A 20,084-nucleotide genomic window follows, 5' to 3' on the forward strand; every position below is an offset into this window, starting at 1 on the left:
CTTCTCTAAGATGTAGGGAGGAAACAACTACTAGACAGAAAGAAAAGGAATTTAAAGGCAAATTTTTGTTTGTGTGTGAATCTGTTTTGTCTTCTATGTTTCTCTCAGTCAGTTGAATTGCAGAATAAAAGAAGTGACCATTTTAGGATTTAAAAGTGCTTATTTTGTGTATCCTAATGCACAGTAATCTGATTTTTCTTAAGCTTTAAAGTTTTTTCCCTAGAGGGGACTGAAAATGACCAGGGTTGCTGTGTGTAGACTTATGTTCAGTTTAGCCTCTCCAAAGAATGTAGGCTCCCCCAAAACTCTATGCTCTGGAGTTAGCCTCAGTTTCTCTCTAGATGGGTCCCTATGTTTCCCAACACCCCAGAATCCTGAGATAGGAGCCATAGCCCTTTTGCTCCCAGGGGCTTCAATCTCAGGTTTCAAATAGTTTACTGTCATTTGAAAGATTTGGGGCAGTCTAGAAGAATGGAGTTTTTTAGGGGGAAGAGAAGTTTTCTCTCAAAAATGTGATCTAAAATACTGTGTTTAAACTTAAATGGTATATGATAGAATTGATTTCAGTTGATACATTTGGGAATAAGATTTTAGAAATATGTGTGCACTGATATTGTAGTATTGCTACTAGAAGTTTAAATCTGTATTTAATTTGATTTTAAGTTAATCTATAAAAAATTAGGATTTTAAACAAAGTTCTCCAGTAACTTACCAAAAGAGATCACGTTTGTTTCTTCTAATTAGATGAAATATATTGTTTTCTAAAATGTATGTTGGGTAATTTGTAAAAATTATGAGCTATGCTTTAAAATTTTGTCAGTTCTGCTGGACATTTATAAATTTTATGAAATTTGATCCAAAGTTATTTAGAATAGTAGCTGTATTATGAATATTAAAGTTTTTTTTAAGTGTTTTTAAAAACAAGGCTCAAGAAAGATTGATTTGCAAAAGCAATTAATAGCAATTAATAATTAAATTCATCCTTCCCTCACTGGATGTGATTGCTCCTGAGAAGGGAGAAAACAAGACTGACTCACTGGAGCTCAAATCTCCCCCCTCTTAATTGCTTCTATTGTTTAAAATAGTAGCTTATGTTTACATGGTGTTAATAACTGAATATTTGGTTTTATTTTTTGAATCTGTGGTTGTTTTAAGGCAAAGTCATTTGTGATCCTGTATCAAAGGTTCTGCCACTTAGCAAAGCAAGTAACTTCTAAGAGAAGTTTGTTAGATTTCTGGTTAACTACAAATTCTCTGAAAGTGATTATTTCAAAACCCTTTCCAAATTATTTATTAACTGCCTCATGGCCTCATTGTTTAATGAATATGATAGCAAATGTGTTTTTTTGAAGTAGAATTTCAATCTGACAGTCCTGCGTATCTAATTTTGGCTGGGCTTTGCAGGTGAGGAAACCTCGTCAGTGAAACTTGCTATTGTGATGAAATCTTTTGGGATTATAACTTAGAGTTTTGAGTCTTGAATTTGGGAATGGTTATCTGGTGAATTATTAAGTCATTAACCCTCTATTTGAGAGCTATAAGGTGGAATTGTTACTATATGATTGGATGTCAACTCTGATTTATATGCCCTCAGGCTGAGGCTCTGAAGGATCAGTTTTGATGCTATTACAATCATTTTCCTGCTTTTTATTCATAGCAAATTTCTATAATTACAGTAAGTGGTCAATTGAAATGATAAGCACAGTTCAAGTATGTAGTATCTTGCTGCCATCTGGTTATCTCGCTGTTGCTAGATGGATGTGTCTGTATGAAATAAAGTCTTTTAAGGACTTTATGTAAATGTAAAAACAATTGATACCTCATGTAAATGCAAAACAACTGTCTGTGGAACCCGAGTCTTCATTGATTATTGAAACTGAAACTGAAATATCTTTTGGGTGGTTTAGAGAAGAGGATTTTAGTGTACTCAGGTTATTCTTACAGGGATGTAACTTATGGAATATTTGTTACATCAGTGAGAAAGTCACTTATTTAAGATTGTTACATTTGTTTTTATAGTGTATGTAGTGTTTTTGAATAATTTTGAATTATTTATATTGAAAATATTTTTGAATAATTTATATTGAAAAGCTACTGGCCAATCATTATTGTCCTTTCCCAGTCTATCCTACAACAGGCAAAAGAGGAGGTTGGAATATCTTTAAAAAAATAAAAATAATGATGATGGTAGAGGCTTTACACACATGCCTCATGCAGAAGTCTGCATTAATCTCTATTACAATGCTGGTTTTGATAGGAAAGTGAGACCTGTTAATGAAGGATGTTGGAAATACTAATATTATTCTGATGAGACTCCCCCTTTCTGAAAATTGCTTTTGGGGTATAATGTAGTCTCTAAAAAAGAGAAGATGCCTTACTATTTGCAGAAACTTCAGGGAAGATGTAACCACACCTTCCAAGAATAAGGGCTCTGCTCTTTGTAGTTACTCTCTCTAGTTCTCTTAGGTTTATTTTCCTCTAGGCTTTGAGTAATTCATCTTCAAAAGCCAGCACTAGAAAGTTATATTGACCATCCTCAGGGGTCTGACTCAATCCTCTGGATCTTCAGTCAGTTCAAACTTCTTCAAATGGGACTCTGTAGGATGACCTAGCTCAACGCTTATTTTCAGCAGGAAGTAATTTCAGAAGATGAGATCATTTCCCTATACCCCCAAAGACTTTGGGTCCCATTTGTTTGGGAAAGAACTGGAACTGGTTGGCAGTTCTGCCCAGTGTCTACCCAGTGTCTGAGTGGTTCTCTGTAAGGAGTCCATCAGTGCTGTGAAGGGGGGAGGATGTAGGATTAATGCTGTTCCCCTGCTGCAATAATATTTGGGGCTTAGGATGGGGACATTGGGTTAAGATTTGGGTTAATATTGGGAATGGTACCCCACAAACAATTCAGTTTGATACTTGTCAAATTATAGAATTATAGAGGCTTGATTGGCTGTAGATAAATAGGTACAATAAGTGTTTGTGTCCTGATAATAGAAAAAGAGGATTTATGGAACTGACTGTCCAATTTGGAATAATGTTTGGTTTGCTACAAGGGCAGAACAATTAGAAAATGCACTTCAAAGAATAATTTGGTAATAGGTGTAGATTTTTTAGGAAGATTGGAAATTAAGTTAAGGGTTTAAGAACAAGTGATAGATACCATTACTTGGGTAGAATTGGTAAAGTACTCTGTAAAGAGTCTGAACAAAAAAAAAAAAAAGCAGTTTCTGTGTCTGTGTCATGGTTGCCCCATGCCCAGATAGTACCAGTTCCTTTGGGTATGGAAGAACACGAGAGTGAATTCTTCCTGTTCCCAAAATAACATTCCTGAGGAGAACTGCAATGCTTTTTACTGGGCTCTTACCTCTGGACATCAGTCAACTTTTCTCTCATGGCAGGGTGAAAGGTTCCAAAATCTAGAGATTGTAATCGCATGTACCTGAGTCTGGCATGTAACTGAGGGGAGCCCTGGCAATTTCTCAAGGAGGAGCATACCCCGAGCAAGCCTTGGGTGGTATTGTGGAGACAGTGCTCTCAAACCTGCTTTGTTTGGGAACTGAGTGGGCATCTGTGCACTGACCCAGTTGGCTGTTCTTTTACTTGGCATTCGATGAAGAAAGTAAGACTGAATCAGGAAGAATTAAACAAAGGATAGTAACTGATGAATTAAAGGCTAGAAATCTAGTTCTAGATTTGCATCATTCCTACTCTGGTGAGTAAATATTATTGGATAAATTACACAAGTGAAGCAGTGAAGGGAATAACAGCAGAACTGCATGGGAAAATAGAATGACTCTAGAAAATTTATTGGCAGGAAGAGGAAGAATATGTGCTACAATTGAAAGTAGTTTCATTCCCAGTACAGCTCTGTCAGAAGAATTAGCAGAGAATTTGGGATTAATTATCCATTCTGTGTAAGAAGAACTGTGCAGGTTTGGAGTGTAAAAATTAGCCAGTCTGAGGTGTTTGAAAAGGATGCAGAGACCAAATTATTAAAAAAGAAAAAGGACAAATTGTGAGGAATGGATGGACATTTGTTTTCCACAGTTATGAAAATTAAATTGGAGAAATGAAACAAATTAGAAAATTAAAATCTACTAGGACATCAAAGAATAATCAAGAGCCAAGGACTGACTTGTAATCAGGGGTGGTGGTCTGAAATTTGGAAAGAATCTTTTGTTCTTGGCCTTTAGCTCTCCTGGGTTACCTTCCCCCTTCTAAAATGGAAGCTCCTTTGAGGCAGGGACTGGTTAAGTAATGAGGGGTGGAGATTCATGACATGTTAACCTTGTAATATCCAATTAATGGGGAATCAGGGGAGGGACTTGTGCTTGAGGGTAGGAAATAAAATGCTGCCCATGGAGTCCCCAAAGTGTATCTACTCACCCATTCTTGCAAAAATGTAAAAGAAATATTTCCTGCTTTCATCAGTGAGTCAATGGAGTTTTTGGTAAGATATTTGTCCCTTAACACTGAGAAATGTTGAAGACCTGAGCTTAAAAAGAACCAAGGTCTCATGTTGCATCTGGGGCCGTCTCCAGTCATCCTGAAATCTGTCTGGCCACTGGACCTCCAATGGCTCCAGACAGGAAAGTGAGGCAAGTGACTTTGTCCTGTCCTCCTCTACTCCAGGTCATTCACTTGCTTATCATGGCATCTCCTCCCTGATGTCTCTTAGAGAATGAAAGACAACCAACCCCAAGAGTGCTTATGGGTGAGGCAGGGCCTGGGGGCTTCCTGAAAGACTGGGCTGGGTGCCAAGACCTCACTCCCATCCCAGCTAAATTCTCTAGGAGAAAGGGGTAAAATTCCCTCTTTGGGGGTGGGGACCCAGGATTCTGCACATTAGTTTTGTAGCTCATTGATAGGAAAGGAGTTTTGTTTTACCTTTGAATGCAAATGAAAGCAGAAACCAAAATCAAATGTTTATTTTGTCTCCTTTTCTACTATTATGGGTGTTTAGTGAAAAGTCACAGATGGAAACTTTTGTTTTCCTAAATTATTGCAAAGGCATTTGAACTGCTGTGACAATTCCCTGGTGTAATCATTTCATCTTTAAGACATTTACCTAGGGGCAAGAAATTGGCTGAAGAGAATGACATTTTTACATAAGTAAAAGCACATATGGGCTTTTTTGGTTGTGCTTTTAGAAGTCATTTTATTCTGAAGTTCATGAACATCTAGAAAAGAGATTATATAAAGTAGCATAGAAAAAGGATTCCAGTAGAAATACCCACAGCCCCCTGGTGAGTGGAGCTGGCATTGAGAAAAGATCTGATAAATGTAAAGAGCTGCTGTCAGAGACGAGCTGCTTATGTCTCTGGGCATTTTGCAAAATGCTTTAGTGATCTGCTTTCTCTTTTCTTTTTTGCTTACCTTATGCCTTATTCTAGAACACCCTGCCAGCCCTAGCCCTTATTCATAACTCACTCACACACACTCTCTGTCTCTCAGTCTGTCTCTGTCTCCGGCAAGCACACATATGCTTCTTCTAACTAGTATTGTTGAGGAGAAAGATATCCCCATAAGATTAGGGTCCCCCTGGTTGGTGTCATGGGTTTGGTGAATTCGCACACTCATTTTGTCTCCAAGTTAAGGGGCAAAGATTTATTTTGCTGCTTGATAGCAGGCTAAAGTTCGAAAAAAGGCAAGGACAAGAATTACTTTGTGGAGCGGGCAAATTCCAGGGGAATCTATCAGAGTCAAAATCAAGGAAATAGCTTTGTGGGGAAAAGAAACTAAGATTAGGTTGATAGGCTAAAATGATGGTTTCCAGGTGCAGACTGCTATTGACCAGCACTGTTTGTGGCTCTCCCAAGGCGGGCTAGCTTAGGGCTTCTAAGGCCTTGCCACTTTATCACACTTTTCAGCATGATCATGCAAGAGCAATCCATATAAGCTTGTATTAAGATCTTTCAAAGCCAAGTAGATAAATTATGTGTAATTGATTGCATGGTCCCATTTAGATGAAAATGCCTCTGATGAAAAATGCCAGATGATTTCTCATGTTTGCCTCAGAAATGTAACATAACTATAATAGAAAAAGATAAGGGTCCTAGAGCTCCCTTTTCTTTCTTGTTCTAGCTGTCATGGATAATGTAATAAATCATTACTGAAGACAACCCAACTTTGAACCCCAGTTACTCTTACACTTGAGAAATTGCTGCTGTCCTGATAAATCAAAAGCAAAGAAACATGTTGCTTCTTGTCCACAACTAACCAAAAACATTTTTTCTCCTCATTTCCTTTTAAAATGTGAGATTGATTTTGTAGCTCTGATTTTCTTCTAAGAAACATTTATCTTTTGTTGCTTAAAGACAAAAGTATTTGATATTCCTTGCAATTTATCTTTTTTTTAAATTTTATTTTATTTTATAATAACTTTTTATTGACAGAACCCATGTTAGGGTAATTTTTTTTTTACAACATTATCCCTTGCACTCGCTTCTGTTCCGATTTTTCCCCCTCCCCTAGATGGCAAGCAATCCTATATATGTTAAATATGTCCTTGCAATTTATCTTGCAGATAATCTAGATCTTTATATAGACTAACTATATCTGTAACTGCTTAAAAAATAGTTATCATTATTAGGTCTGTTTTCTAAGGTGAGCAAGGGAAAAATGAAAAGAACCTGTGTTGGAATCTTTACAAACTGCTAACTCATTGGAGTTGATAGATTATTGATCTGATCTTACAAGAAGATGTTTTGGGCGAGAACCTGAAACAAGGTACTAAGTAGAACCAATCGATACAATGCTTGTGTTTACACCTTTACTCATTGGAGTTCACAAGTATGGGAGATTCACAAAGTTAACTGTGTTAATCTTCATCTCACACCACTGTGGTGGCTGGGCTCCTGCACTTCCCCCACTGAGACCAAGCTGGTCTGAAAGACTCGCCAGAAAGCTAGCTGAGCCCCACGTTGGGTGCCAAAATGTTGGAGTTCTTTTTCTTCTTTAAAAATGTTGGAGTTCTTTTTCTTCTTTAAAGGAATATAAAGGTTCTCTCTGGGAGAGAGAGCAGGTTTCTCAGGGAGGTTTTCTGGAGGCAGCCTTAGTTTCAGTTAAGAGTAAATAATCACCCAAAACTCAGCCAGGTGATAAAAGTTCAGATCTTTTATTGTCTCTAATATAGTCCAGTTAGCTTAGAGGCCTATATCTCTGCTTGGTTCCAAGAGCTCCCTCCGAATGTCTCCAAATCCAAAGGTTTTGTCCTTCAGCCTCTGCCTTTGCTTTCTTCAGCCTCCAGCCAGCACAAAGATGGAATGAATCTCTTGTCTCCTTCACTTGGGCCTCGGCTAGCTTTCTGGAGAGTCTTTCAGACCAGCTTGGTCTCAGTGGGGGAAGTGCAGGAGCCCAGCCACCACAGTAGTGTGAGATGAAGATGAATCTGGTTGTGCCTCTGAGACAGGCTTCTCAGTCTTCAGCTCAACTCTCCCCGAGAGCCTCTGTCTGTTTTATATGAGAGAGGGGAATTGTGGGATACGAGAGAAAGGGATTATGGGTTTTCTCCTGTAGTGCTCTCTGGCCCTAAGAGCTTCAAAGGAGGTGTGAATTCACAAAGTTACACAGTTAACTTTGTGAATCTCCCATACTTGTGAACTCCAATGAGTAAAGGTGTAAACACAAGCATTGTATCGATTGGTTCTACTTAGTACCTTGTTTCAGGTTCTGGCCCAAAACATCTTCTTGTAAGATCAGATCAATAATCTATCAACTCTAATGAGTTAGCAGTTTGTAAAGATTCCAACATCTCCCCTTTCTTTTGTTTTGGAACATAGGGTGGTCATGACCTCTCTGACTTCTCAAGGAGGTGAGGACCCCCCAAAAAAGTGATCACGCCTTCCCTGACACCTCAGGAAGGGAGATGAAAACACCAAAGGAAATGGGAAGTCAAATCAGATTAGGGGGTTTCTGAAGGGGCTCACTTGAAACAGGTACACATAAATCCATCAATATGGACCAGAACTTGAAACAGATATACATGGAATACATAAATCCATCAATATGGGAAGCATTACACATAATTTACATAAGCACATAGCAATATAACACAGGCTAGTAGTAATATAACAAATAACATGAATCAACATGAAAATTTAAGTACTGCAATAGTCTCATCAACAATTTTTCATCTCAAAAAATCCAATGATTCTTGCAATTACATAAAATACAAGCACATAGTGATATAACATAGGCTAGTCTTTTTCTTCTTTAAAATATAATAATGATGGTTTTCTCTGGGAGAAAGAACAGGTTTCTCAGGGAGATTTTCTGGTATATTTTTAGGTATGTTGTAAAATATTGTTAGAAACAAAATATCTTACCAATTTCATTGATTTACTGATGAATGCAGGAAAGATTTTATTTTACTTTTTTGCAAGAAGGAATGTACCCCAGTTCTGTAGAATGGGAACACAACTACAGAGACCAGGTCAAGCCTTTTATGAGATTTGGTTAGTTAGCCTTATTTCTCCTTTCACAATCCTGACTGGTCAGAATATTTTCCAGGTTATAATCCTTTTTCTTTATAAGGTGAGTAATATCAAATTCAAGCAAAAAGTCACTAGAGTAGTTCTAGTTGATCATGTTTCCATTCTCCCAATCCTTCCTTGTACAAGAGGCTAAATTAAACATATTCCCTGGGGTATTTTCCTTTTCTCAAGAACACCTGTGGCAGCAAAACACTGTTGAGGTCTAGATTTGGGGTACCTAAATGAAATTAGGGTTTAGTTGAGGTCTAGTGGCAGGTTTGGGGTACAGGGAATCAAACAGAGTCCCCCCTGCAACTCCCTTGAATGAGGTCTAGTTGCGGCGCGAATCCCCAATAAAGGCATTTATTGTCCCGAGAGCTAGATTGATAAAAGAGGTTTATTATTGGATTTGGAAGTAAGGTAGAGATAAGGAGGACACTAGACAGAGGGTCCAGTGGAAAGAGAGTCCTCACATGGCTAGCATGTTTGGGACCTCTGCAAAGAGGAAATCCCAGAGGGTCCCTTTTATAATGGGAGATTGAGCTTGAAGGCTTTTGGATGTAGCCCCAAAGTTGGCTCAGATCTGGGTGGGGCTGGGACAGATCTGGATCTTCTATTGGAATACAAAGGGACCAGGATTTGTGAGTTAAAGGGTAATTACATTAACTAGGAGGGGATGGGAACTTAGAAAGGAATCTTTCCCACATCATGACTATGATTAAAAATTCCATTTCTTACAATATTTATAGCAGCTTACATTGTAGTACTGGAAATAGAAGGGATAGCTATCATTTGAGGAATGGATGAACAAATTGATATATGATTGTGTTGGAATACCTACTGTGCTATAACAAATAATGAGCTGGTTGATTTTGGAAAGCATAGAAAGATTTGCATGAAATAATGAAGAGTGCAATGAGCAGAACCTAGAAAATGTTATCCACAGTAACAGCAATGTTGTTCAAAAAATAACTGAATAACTAAGGCTTTTGAGGTTTATGAATATTCAAATCATCTACAAAGAGATGTCTACCTCTAGAGAGAGAACTGATAAATAGAAGGATGTATAGTTTGGTTTTACACACAGGCATATCTGTGTCAAATGGTAGCATTCTCCAATGTGGACTAAGGGGAATGGAGGAAAGAATTAAAATGTAAAAACAAATTCTGCTGCTTGGACTTAGTTGGCAAACTCGGAGTTCTGATGGTTCATTGTGAAATGTAAGGTTGACGTTGTTTTAAAACTCTAATCCTAAAACGGTCAAGAACAAATTGTGGCAGCAGGAGAAAGTTTAAGAGTATATACAAAGCTACATGAAGGAAAGGCATAAAATATTTTCAAATATTTGCTTATTGGGCCTTTTCTGAGGAAACAAGTTATTTAAATGTATTTGTTTTATGCAATTCTACTAAGTTGGTAAGAATCCTCTCTACAACAGAGCCAAGCACTTGATCGTTTGACTTGTTTGGGAAGGCCCCAGCAAGGGGAAATCCAATGGCTTGGTTTGAATGGTGATTGTTAACTAATGTCTGGACTAGTTTTCTGGAGGTCCTTTGGACGGGCCTTAGTCTCACCAGGATAGACACCACGAGAATGGTCAGGAATGGAGTTATTCTGGCCCAGTCTTGATCTTAGTGCAGGAGGCAGGAGAGCCTCCAGGAGGATGATCGAAGATGGAATGTCTCATTTCCAGTCCTTAAATAGCCTATTACAATTACATTATACATACTGAATATGTATGAATTAGAGAACCATTCCATCACCTTGCTAAGTACTAAGTATATGTAAACTAAAGCATCATCATCTCACTGAGATCACATTCCATTGAGTTAACACCTTGTTATAAGTATCCTTGTTTCAAGTATACTTCTCCAGAGTTCCGCCCTCTACAGTTAACTAAAGAAAATCTGAACCATGACTCTTCTCTCCTTGATTGTTTGAACTGTACAGCAGTTTAATCTCTGTTATGCTGTATTTTACCATGTTGTAAGCTTTTGTTGAGTTGACGCCATTTAGAAAAATGTACTTCTGATTAATGGGCTATAAGGTGGTGCAGTGGATAGACCACTGGGTTTGGAATTGGGGAGACTCATCTTAGTGGGTTCAAATCCAGCCTCAGACACTTCCTAGCTGTATGACTATGGGCGAGTCCCTTTACCCTGTCTGCCTCAGTTCCTCATCTGGAAAATGAGCTGTAGAAGAAAATGGCAAAACCCTTTCAGTATCTTTGTCAAGAAAGCCCCAAATAGGGTCATGAAGAGTAGGGCACTACTGAACAATAAAACAACTACAGAAATTTCCAAGTAATCCTCAGTATCCTACTATCATAAAAATTTAAGAGAAATTAAAGAAGAATTGAATGGTTAAGGAAAAACTAAACAAATGAAGAGATCTTGCATGTAGTTTAGTCAGAAATATAAAGAAATCTTAAGAAATTTCTAATTTATGCATATAAAACCCAATTTAATCAAACTGCTCAGAGGCTACTTTGTAGAATTGGGAAAAAAGGCTTAACTAATTTTTTCCTTAGGAATTTTGTTATAATTGTAACTAAATGATCTTTTTCATCCCCTTTTGTTCTTAGCTAATGTTGCACTATATCCATCCACTCACATTAAAAGTGATCCTTAAGGGAGAAACCAAGAGACATTAATGTTTTTAGGTTTTGAGAGCATAAGTTCACAGCATGATGTGAAAAAGCATTAAGCTTTTAACTGCTATGTTTTCATTCCCAAAAGGCTGTAGATCTTTCTATTGATGAATCTAGTCTGACTGGAGAGACGACCCCCTGTTCTAAATTGACAACACCTCAGCCTGCTGCTACTAATGGTGATCTCACCTCAAGAAGTAACATTGCTTTCATGGGAACGTTGGTCAGATGTGGGAAGGCGAAGGTAATTTAAAAAAAATAAAGATTTCTTACTTTAAGCAAATTCCATATCCATTAAATTTCAAAGATTGAAGATTTTAAAAAACAAGAAGCAACCTTTTTCTTCATTCCTGTTTTGCAAGGTGTAGGTATGAGTTATTTGAGGATAACACAGCAATTTAGGGAGTGAGAAAGCTTTTTGCAGTTTACCTTATGTTGTATCTGCTACTATGCCTTCTCTCCCTGGGCTGGGTGACCTGTTCATCACTGTTCATTCCCTGTAAAAGACACTCACTGATGGTGATGTATCAACATACCCACTTCTAACCGTGCAAACATATATGTGGGGTTTGGTGGCTTCCTGATCATCATTGTGCTTGGTTTTGATACCTACTGCAGAGTTACTATTTTAATTTTTTCAATAGAATTGGAAATTCCTTGTCTTTCAAATTGTTTGAAAGGAAAAATTGAATCTCTTTACATTTTAAACTTTATTTTCTCTCTTAGGGAATTGTCATTGGGACAGGGGAAAACTCTGAATTTGGCGAGGTTTTTAAAATGATGCAAGCAGAAGAAGTGAGTACTTTTCTATTTGTTGTGCAACAAGTTGCTTATGTGATTATATTCAGGGACTATAATCCAATGCATGTGTAAACAAAGTGACAAAGAGGAAAGTTGAGGAAAGGGAAGTCTGTCCTTCAGCAGGAGGTGGGGAGCTTGGAGAGTGGAGAAGCAATAGAACTTCATTTATGAGAGAGGTGCAGCATTGGGCTTTGGGGGGAGCAGTGCAGATTTGTAGGAGGCAGAGGTGAGGTAGAATGAAAGTCTGTTCATATTGAATTAAAAACTGAGCTGAAGGTAAAGGTGAAATAAAAGTCAGAACCCTTGTCCTTTGCACAGTAATGGTGTTATGTGGGTCATCTGCGTTGTACCTGGCCTAATACCTGAGAAATTCAATTGGGGAATGGTTAGCATGGACATTGCAACTAATGTTCAGGACATGTTATTTATTTGTTATTTAATGACAGAAGTTCTGGGTCTGATCTGTAGGTGTCTCATAAGGAGTGCACATTATTGTAACAAAAGAAACACATTTAGGGTCCAACACTGACCTTTGGGACATTGTGCTTTAGAAAGGGCCTAATAACCATGGCCCCACTAACCTCAGTCTTTTCTGCCTAAGGGTGTTAGTTTGATAGAACCACACATTTGCACCACTGTATTTCTCTTATGCTGTATCCTTCAGAAAAGGTCATGTTCCAGAAGATCAGGACTGCCAGAGAGAACATCCCAGTTTCTTTTGCTAGTCTCCAAAGCTTGGCTGTGTTTGACTTTTCTAAATTTTTTTTTTTCCCCTCGCCTTGTCATCACTGTTCCAGTGGGAGAAAATCTGTGACAGTATGGATTAGTATTTTATTAAGTAATGACTACAAGATTAAAAATTTTTTTTTCCTTGTTATTTAAAGAAATATATTGAAGAGGGGATTCTGGAAATATGGTAGAGTCAGAAAATTCTAAGCTCTCCAGATTTGTTCCCCAAAAGAAGACAAAATAGCACCTTGGGGCAATTGTAATGTGGCAAAAATAAGCAAGACTGGGTCAGAACAGTGAGACAACCAGAGAAGATCCTGAAGAAAGAGACCAAGACTGAGGTTTGGCTTATGGGTAGTAAGCACCTCCAGGCTAATTACAGGGAAACAGCAAGCCATGAACCCTGAGGCTAGCTGGGCTGGGGGAGTAGCCTTTGCCCCAGCCACAAGGTTTTCACCTCCTTGACCTTGTGGGGACTCAACATCTGAGTGGGGGAAGATAGAGGACACATCTGCTAATCAGGAATACCGGGCCCAGCTGTGTGGCTGAGATATTATTCTGGATCAGAAAGAATCAGCACATGCTTTCCCTGTGAGTGCAAAGCAGTGGGGCCAGGATGCTGCTGCTCCGGGCATTTACAGGAAGACAGATTTCTTACTTTTCAGGCCAAAGGCACCATCCCTAAACCTCAGAACTCAAGGTGATTATAAAAGAGCAGGCAGTTGAAAAAGAACCCAACCATAGAAGGTTCTTGTGAGAATAGAGAGCAGGGTTTACCTTCAGAGAAAAATATTGAAGCAAAAATAAATAAATAAATAAAAAGCCTCTCCTCCCTTAGAAAGAAACATTAAATAGTTACCTATCCCAAAAAAATTCATTGAATAACTCAGAAAAAGATTTTAAAAATCAAGAGACATGTTGAAGAAAAATTTTTTTAAAAATAAGAACAATCCAGGAAAAACAAGATTATGAAAAGAAAATCAATCAATTAGAAAAGGAGATCCTGAATCTTTTTTTTTTTTTTAAACTTTTTATTTTCAAAACATATGCATGGATAATTTTTCAGTATTGACCCATACTACCTTGTGTTACAAATTTTCCCTTCCTTCTTCCCAATCCCCTAGACAGCAAGTAGTCCAAAATATGTTAAACATGTTAAAATATATGTTAAATTCAATATATGTATACATATTTATACAATAATTTGCTGCACAAGAAAAATCATCTAAAAGGAAAAGAAAATGAGAAAGAAAACAAAATGCAAATAAACAGCAACAAAAAGTAAAAATGCTATGTTGTGATCCACACTCAGTTCCCACAGTCCTCTCTGGGTGTAGATGACAGAGATGCTGAATCTTAAGAAAGAAAATGACTCCTTGAAACTAGAATTGGGCAAGAGGGAATCAGCAAACAGTTATAAGAGACCAAGAAATAATAAAATATAAAAAAGTTAAAACTAGTATGAGAGACATTTTATAAGAAAAACAACTAATCTGAACAGTATATGAGGAAGAGAAAACATAAGAATAATTGGACTATCTGAAAGTTACAATAAAAAAAAAAAATCTTGATACAATAATACAAGAAGTAATCAAAGAAAATTGTCCTGATAGAACAAGAGGGGAAAGTAGAAATAAGAAAAAAATCCACTGATCACCACCTGAAAGAGATCCTACAAAGATTATTTACAGGAACATCATAGCCAAATTCTGAAATCCTTGGTTAAAGGGAAAATATTACAAGCAACACGGGAAAAAAGCCTTCAATTCAGTTCAGCATCATGAAGCTGCAATTGGAATCACAATAGATCTAGCAGGAGCTGTGTTAAAAGACCACAGATCTTAGAACACCATATTGAAGAGCAAAGATGATTATGGCTGAAAATATACCCAACAAAGTTATGTATATTCCTTAATGAAAAAAAGACATTCAGTGAGCTATCAGACTTTGAGGAATTTATTGCAAAAAAGTGCTGAATTTAATAAAAAATTTGATGTATGAGATCCAAGAGAAATATAAGGTAAACATCTAAGATTAGTTACAAAGGACTCAATAAATACAAATTTTGTTTTCTTTGTGGATTTGTAAACCATATGTCTAAGATTATCATTAATAATTGGGTAGTTCAAAAGAAAGATTGGGTTAGAGCTGAGTACTATGTGAATCTAAAAAGCAAAACCATGTAGGAAGAAGTAAAAACAACGAATGAGGTACAAGAGGAAGAACTGACAATGAGATGTGAAAGCACTGGTTGGATTGCTAGTTCTGCAATCCTACTCATTGGGAATGGCTTAAATATCTATATCTATATCTATCTATATCTATATATATCTTTACATATGTATATCTTTACATATGCATGTCTAGATATATATCAAATATATATCTATAAATATATCTATCTATATATCTTTATATATGTATGTATATATACATGTCTAGATATATATCAAATATATATCTATAAATATATAAAATGTATATTATATATATATATATATATATAGCTAGAAAGATATAAAAATTTTCTAAATTGAAAAAGTAATAAGAGGGAAAGAGAAGGGGGGAAGGGATACAGGAGGGATTTTTAGAGGAAACTTTACTTAGAATAATCTATATGTTTAGAAGGGAATAAAAGTCTTGTAAATTTATTTTAAAAAGAAGAGGATGAGGAAATAGGATAGAGGTGGTAATAGAAAGATATATAGATTAACAGGAACTGCATAAAAAGGGAGGAAAATGGGAGAAGGATAAGGGAGAGATCTTTGGAGGGGTAGGTTAAGTAATTGGCAAGGTAGTGGGAAGAAGTAAAGCGGAGGAATCAGCAGGGCTAGGAAATAAGAGATATGAAGAAACATAAGAGTAAAGATCAAGAGTAGAATTTATTAGGTTAAAAAAAGTGGGCAATAATCATTGATTTCAGTCAAACTTAGAGCTAAATAGGTTTATACTATGTGCCAACTATATTAATCAATATTGTTTTAAACTGTTTGAAATAGCTAGATAGTATAAGGTTGGAATATTGCTTTGGTGTAGGAAATGATGAGTTGGTGGACTTAGAAAAATGTGAAAGGACTTGGACTTATAAAAAAAGATGTCTCCCTTTAGAGGACAAATAAGCATAACTCAGCCTTATATAGATGTGTATGAATGTATGTATGTGTATTGTGTCTATATCAGTGTTTATGTGTGTGTGTATATATATATGTATGTATGTGTAATGTTTGTATAGCTCTGTGTGTATGTATTGTATATATCTATGGATATATAAATATATCTGCATTTAATTGTAGCCTTCTTGGGTGAGGGGAAAGGAAAGAAAAAAAAAGAATACTAACAAGGAAGCAAAGCAAAGTTAGACATTTCAACACAATGTGTAGTATTTATTATATAGGTTTTCTTGAAATGGAAATTTATTGTTTTACATTTTGAATCCTCTTATATGCTGCCGTGCACGTAGTGTTTTTTTTCCTATTTCTATTTTGTAGCTAAGTTTTAAATAAATAAATTAGAAAAAAAGAAAAAGAGATATTTATATGATAGCAAAATCAATTATATACTATTAGTTTTTTTTGAGGACTTAGCATTGACCTGATATCTCATTTTCAAGTATTTGAAATTAGAATTTTTTAGAATATAGACATTAAAATCAAATTATAGTTAATCCACAGAATACATGCCCTCATAAAAGTATATTCTTCACATAAGTTTTCCAGTTTAGAAAATTAAAAAAAAAACCCTAACACTCACCTAATCCTAGCCAAGATTAGACAGTATTAGTTTATTTCCCTTAAATTTAGCATATCCCCGCATATATCTTTGTTCTCAGATATCGATGTTTTGGTTTTGTCATGATTTCTTTGTTCTTAGGGATGCCTTGTATTTATTTTTCAGTTTTGTCCTCTTGTATAGAACTCTCTATTTAATATGCCACACTCCATTCACAGGCCCCATGAAAATGTGTGTGGTTCTTCTGTGCCTGCTGTCCTAGAAAGTGTATCTATCTACAACAAAATCAAACCAGAATCTTTCATCAGATACTTCAGCTTCTCCAGTGGCTGACTAATTGTCTTTTTCTTCTCATGTTTTTCACTTTTTAGGATTTTTCAATATCAATGTGCTATTTTTTTAGATGGTGATTTTATTTTGTATTCTGTTCACCAGACAACCATAGGTGATGTTAAACAGAGTTTTCATCCTAACGATCTAATGTTAAATTATCAGTTTGATAGAAACAATTATGTTCTCAAGAATAGAATTTTTAGTGAACCCAATGGGAAACTTGTTGAGAACCAAAAGCTAAAGAATATTGTGTGTTCCTCCATTCTGAAAGTACTTGTTGAGCTCCTGCTGTATTCTAGATGTTTTCCATATGTGAAACATAAGTGTGTCAAGTTTTTAATTTGATTAGTACCTTTTGATGTATCCTAGTGCTTTCATATCATTTTTCTCTATCTAAAGTCAATAGTTTTCAAAAGTGAATTTTAAAAATGAAAATACTTTTAATTTACTTACACTAAGATGTTCTTTGAGAAATCTAATCATGATGATTTCCTCTTCTTATTCACAAAAGGCTCCGAAGACACCACTGCAGAAGAGCATGGATCTTTTAGGAAAACAACTTTCTTTTTATTCTTTTGCCATAATAGGTAAGAGAAGAGTGAGTATGTATCTGAAGTTGCTAGTTAGCTTTTAATATTGAAAGACATAATTGTTGGATCACAGAATTTAGAGCTGGAAGGTCCTTTAGAGGTGATCTAGTCCAACTCCCTCATTTTATAGATTGGGAACAGTTCTTTGATTTGCCTTAAGGATACCTTTCTGCTTTCAAAGAGAGGTGAGCCAACAAAGGGGAAACATACCACAGACCCCACATTTATCACCCATAATGAGGACTAGGTGGGTGGGAACCTCATAGGCACATAGGACAGTTTAGAGTTTGTGACAGAGTTGAGTCACAAACTTCTCCAAGGTGGACCCTACACCTTAAGGGGAGATGGTAGTAAAATGTTCAGAAGGTGAATTGTGAGAGTCGGTGCCCTGAAATCTAAGGGGACGCAGGCCTCGGTGAGTAGGGAGGGAACTGTTATGACCAATTCTAGACAAACAGAGGTTATCATCCTGAGGTCAGTGTGTCGTGCAGGGTGCCCATTGATGTAAACTTTGATAAGATACACCCTGCACCAGACTTTTTGTAAGGCTGTTTTGATGAGTTATTGCAAACAGAGGAGATGCCCATTGGTGGGGAAATAGCTGAAAATAGCATGACATGTGAAGGTAAGGGAATACACTTGTGCCAGAGAAAATGACTGATAGGAAGAACTCAGAGCAGAAGCCCTTTATGAAATGATAGTCCAAAGCGGGAGAAGAAATAGATGATGAGGGCAGTCATATCTATAGAGCCCCAATCTGGGCCCCAGGAGAGAAAGCTCATTGCTGCTCTCAGAGAGGTGGGACCATGGCTGAGGCGCACGGCATTCCTTCTCCAAGAAGGTCACTCTTCAAAGGCTTGTTTTCCCCATTTGACTTTTTCTTTGCTGAAGAGTTTGGGTGTGATGTGGGGACTGGGGCACCGAGAAGTGACTATGAAGTAAAAACAAGGCATCAATAAAACTTAAATGAAAAACCTCCTTCTTCCTCCCTGAAAAGATGCAGAGAAGGTGGAAGCCAGGCCATGTAATGGCGGGTAAAAACAAAACATAGCACTGTTCTCTAAAGACTGAATCAGGAGTGATAGAATTCAGGATGAACTACGGCTAGCAAGGAAAACTAAGAACAGAAAGAGTGGGCTTTAAGCTACATTGGGGCGAGAGAGGAGGATCTAAGGCAGTTAGATTGTTGTTCAGGCTAGAAAGCATGAGAGCAATGAACAACAGACTGCAGAGGAGAATGATCTTTGGACTGGAAGCAACAAAACAGAAATAGCAGATAGGGAGTTAATGTCCCCAATAAGGAAGGTGAGAAGGAGAGTACTTATCAGCTCTTCATGATGGGTTCAAGTCTCTAGAGCCTCCATTCAGCAGCCTTTAATAGGCTTAGAAAGTGGGGGGTCTGTGGACTGAATATGGAAAATCCTTGTTCCAGCACTCAGAAGAGGTGCAGACTGTAGGCCGCTGTTCTCAACTTCAGTCCTTGGCAAAATTCCAGACTGTCTTCTTGAAAGAATGGTTCCTGAGAATCTGAGCACAAAGAACCAGCCTCACTCCATCAGGGTCCAGCCATGTCAGACTACACCAGATGAAGGCTGTTGTTACAGCTTACCTAGATCTTCAGAAAGGGTTTGAGAGATCTTTGTGCTGTTCCTATGGAGAAGATGTAGAGGTTAGGAGTGGATGTTAGCGGGGAAAAAACTGGCTCCTATTCACCTCCTCTTGCCTTCTGTCCCTGCTTCCCTCCCACACAAGGGCAGAAAGGTGACGGTTCTGTTCTCCTGTTATGGCTCCAATGAGGAGGAAGAGCTGATGACAAGAGCCAAAGAAAAATCACAGCGGACCAAAACAAATAAGATGAAGTTTCATAGGAATAACATATGTCTTCAGCTTGGGTTCCGCTTCCCATGTACAAGCTGGGAGGAGCGAAGGGCCTTGGGAGCAGTTTGTCTGACAAGCAGGTGGGGATTTTCATGGAGGCAAGAAGCTCCATACGAGGCAGCCACAAGGAGCCAGTGCGACGGGGCTGTGCATCCTGGGTTCAGGAGGCACTGATTCTGCTAACTTGGGTCCAACCCTGTCTAGAGGAGTGTGCTTTTCTAGGTATTGCAGTTTAGGAAGAACTTCAGTGTGCTTGAGAGTTTTCTTGGGTGGGGGGCAGCCACGAGAGGGAAGGCTTAAATTCCAAGATGAGCATGGATCAGACTTAGACAAGACAGAAATGGGTCTTGATATCTTTGGAGGGCCCTCATGTGTAAGAGACTTGACTTTGTTAACTCTCAGAGCATATAAGTTCTTCCTCTATCCTGTTCTTTGCTCTGCACCCAGAGAAGTTAGAACTTTATTATCAGAGTTCCTTGTTAGATCAGGTCTCACTGTACATGGTCTTCCAAATAAGTGTGCATGTCTGAGAGCTTCGGTGTAAATTAGGTCAACTGTCTATTTCTTTAACAGCTATTATTTATGTGGTGCTTTTAAGGTTTGTAAAGCATTTGATCCTCACAACAACCTTGGCAGCAAGATGTTATTATTATTCCCATTTTATGGGAGAGGAGACTGAGGAAAACAGGTTAAATGATTTTCCCAGAGGCCCATAGCTAGTACACTTTGAGACTGAATTTGGACTGAGATCGGCCTGAATTGACATCTTGCGCTTTACCCACTGTGTCAGTTAGCTCCCTATTGAAAGGAGACCTGATTTAGAATACAAATCAGAAATCCGTTGGGATTGGCTATATTGTTTTAAATGTTTGTGACTTTCACATCCCATGGAGTCAGTGAGA

The 20,084-nt window shown here is 37.5% G+C and overlaps 1 protein-coding gene across 2 annotated transcripts in view; it reads left to right on the forward strand.

The window, feature by feature from the left end:
* Window positions 1–20,084, forward strand: part of ATP2C1 (ATPase secretory pathway Ca2+ transporting 1) — a 145,572-nt gene that overhangs the window by 87,681 nt on the left and 37,807 nt on the right. For both annotated transcript variants that reach the window (XM_051962717.1, XM_051962718.1), the window contains 3 exons: window positions 11,211–11,366; window positions 11,849–11,917; window positions 17,226–17,301. In XM_051962717.1, the coding sequence (XP_051818677.1) occupies window positions 11,211–11,366; window positions 11,849–11,917; window positions 17,226–17,301 (301 nt within the window). The remainder of the gene's footprint in view (window positions 1–11,210; window positions 11,367–11,848; window positions 11,918–17,225; window positions 17,302–20,084) is intronic.

Source organism: Antechinus flavipes, chromosome 5, assembly GCF_016432865.1.
Source record: "Antechinus flavipes isolate AdamAnt ecotype Samford, QLD, Australia chromosome 5, AdamAnt_v2, whole genome shotgun sequence".
Classification (NCBI taxonomy): Eukaryota; Metazoa; Chordata; class Mammalia; order Dasyuromorphia; family Dasyuridae; genus Antechinus; species Antechinus flavipes.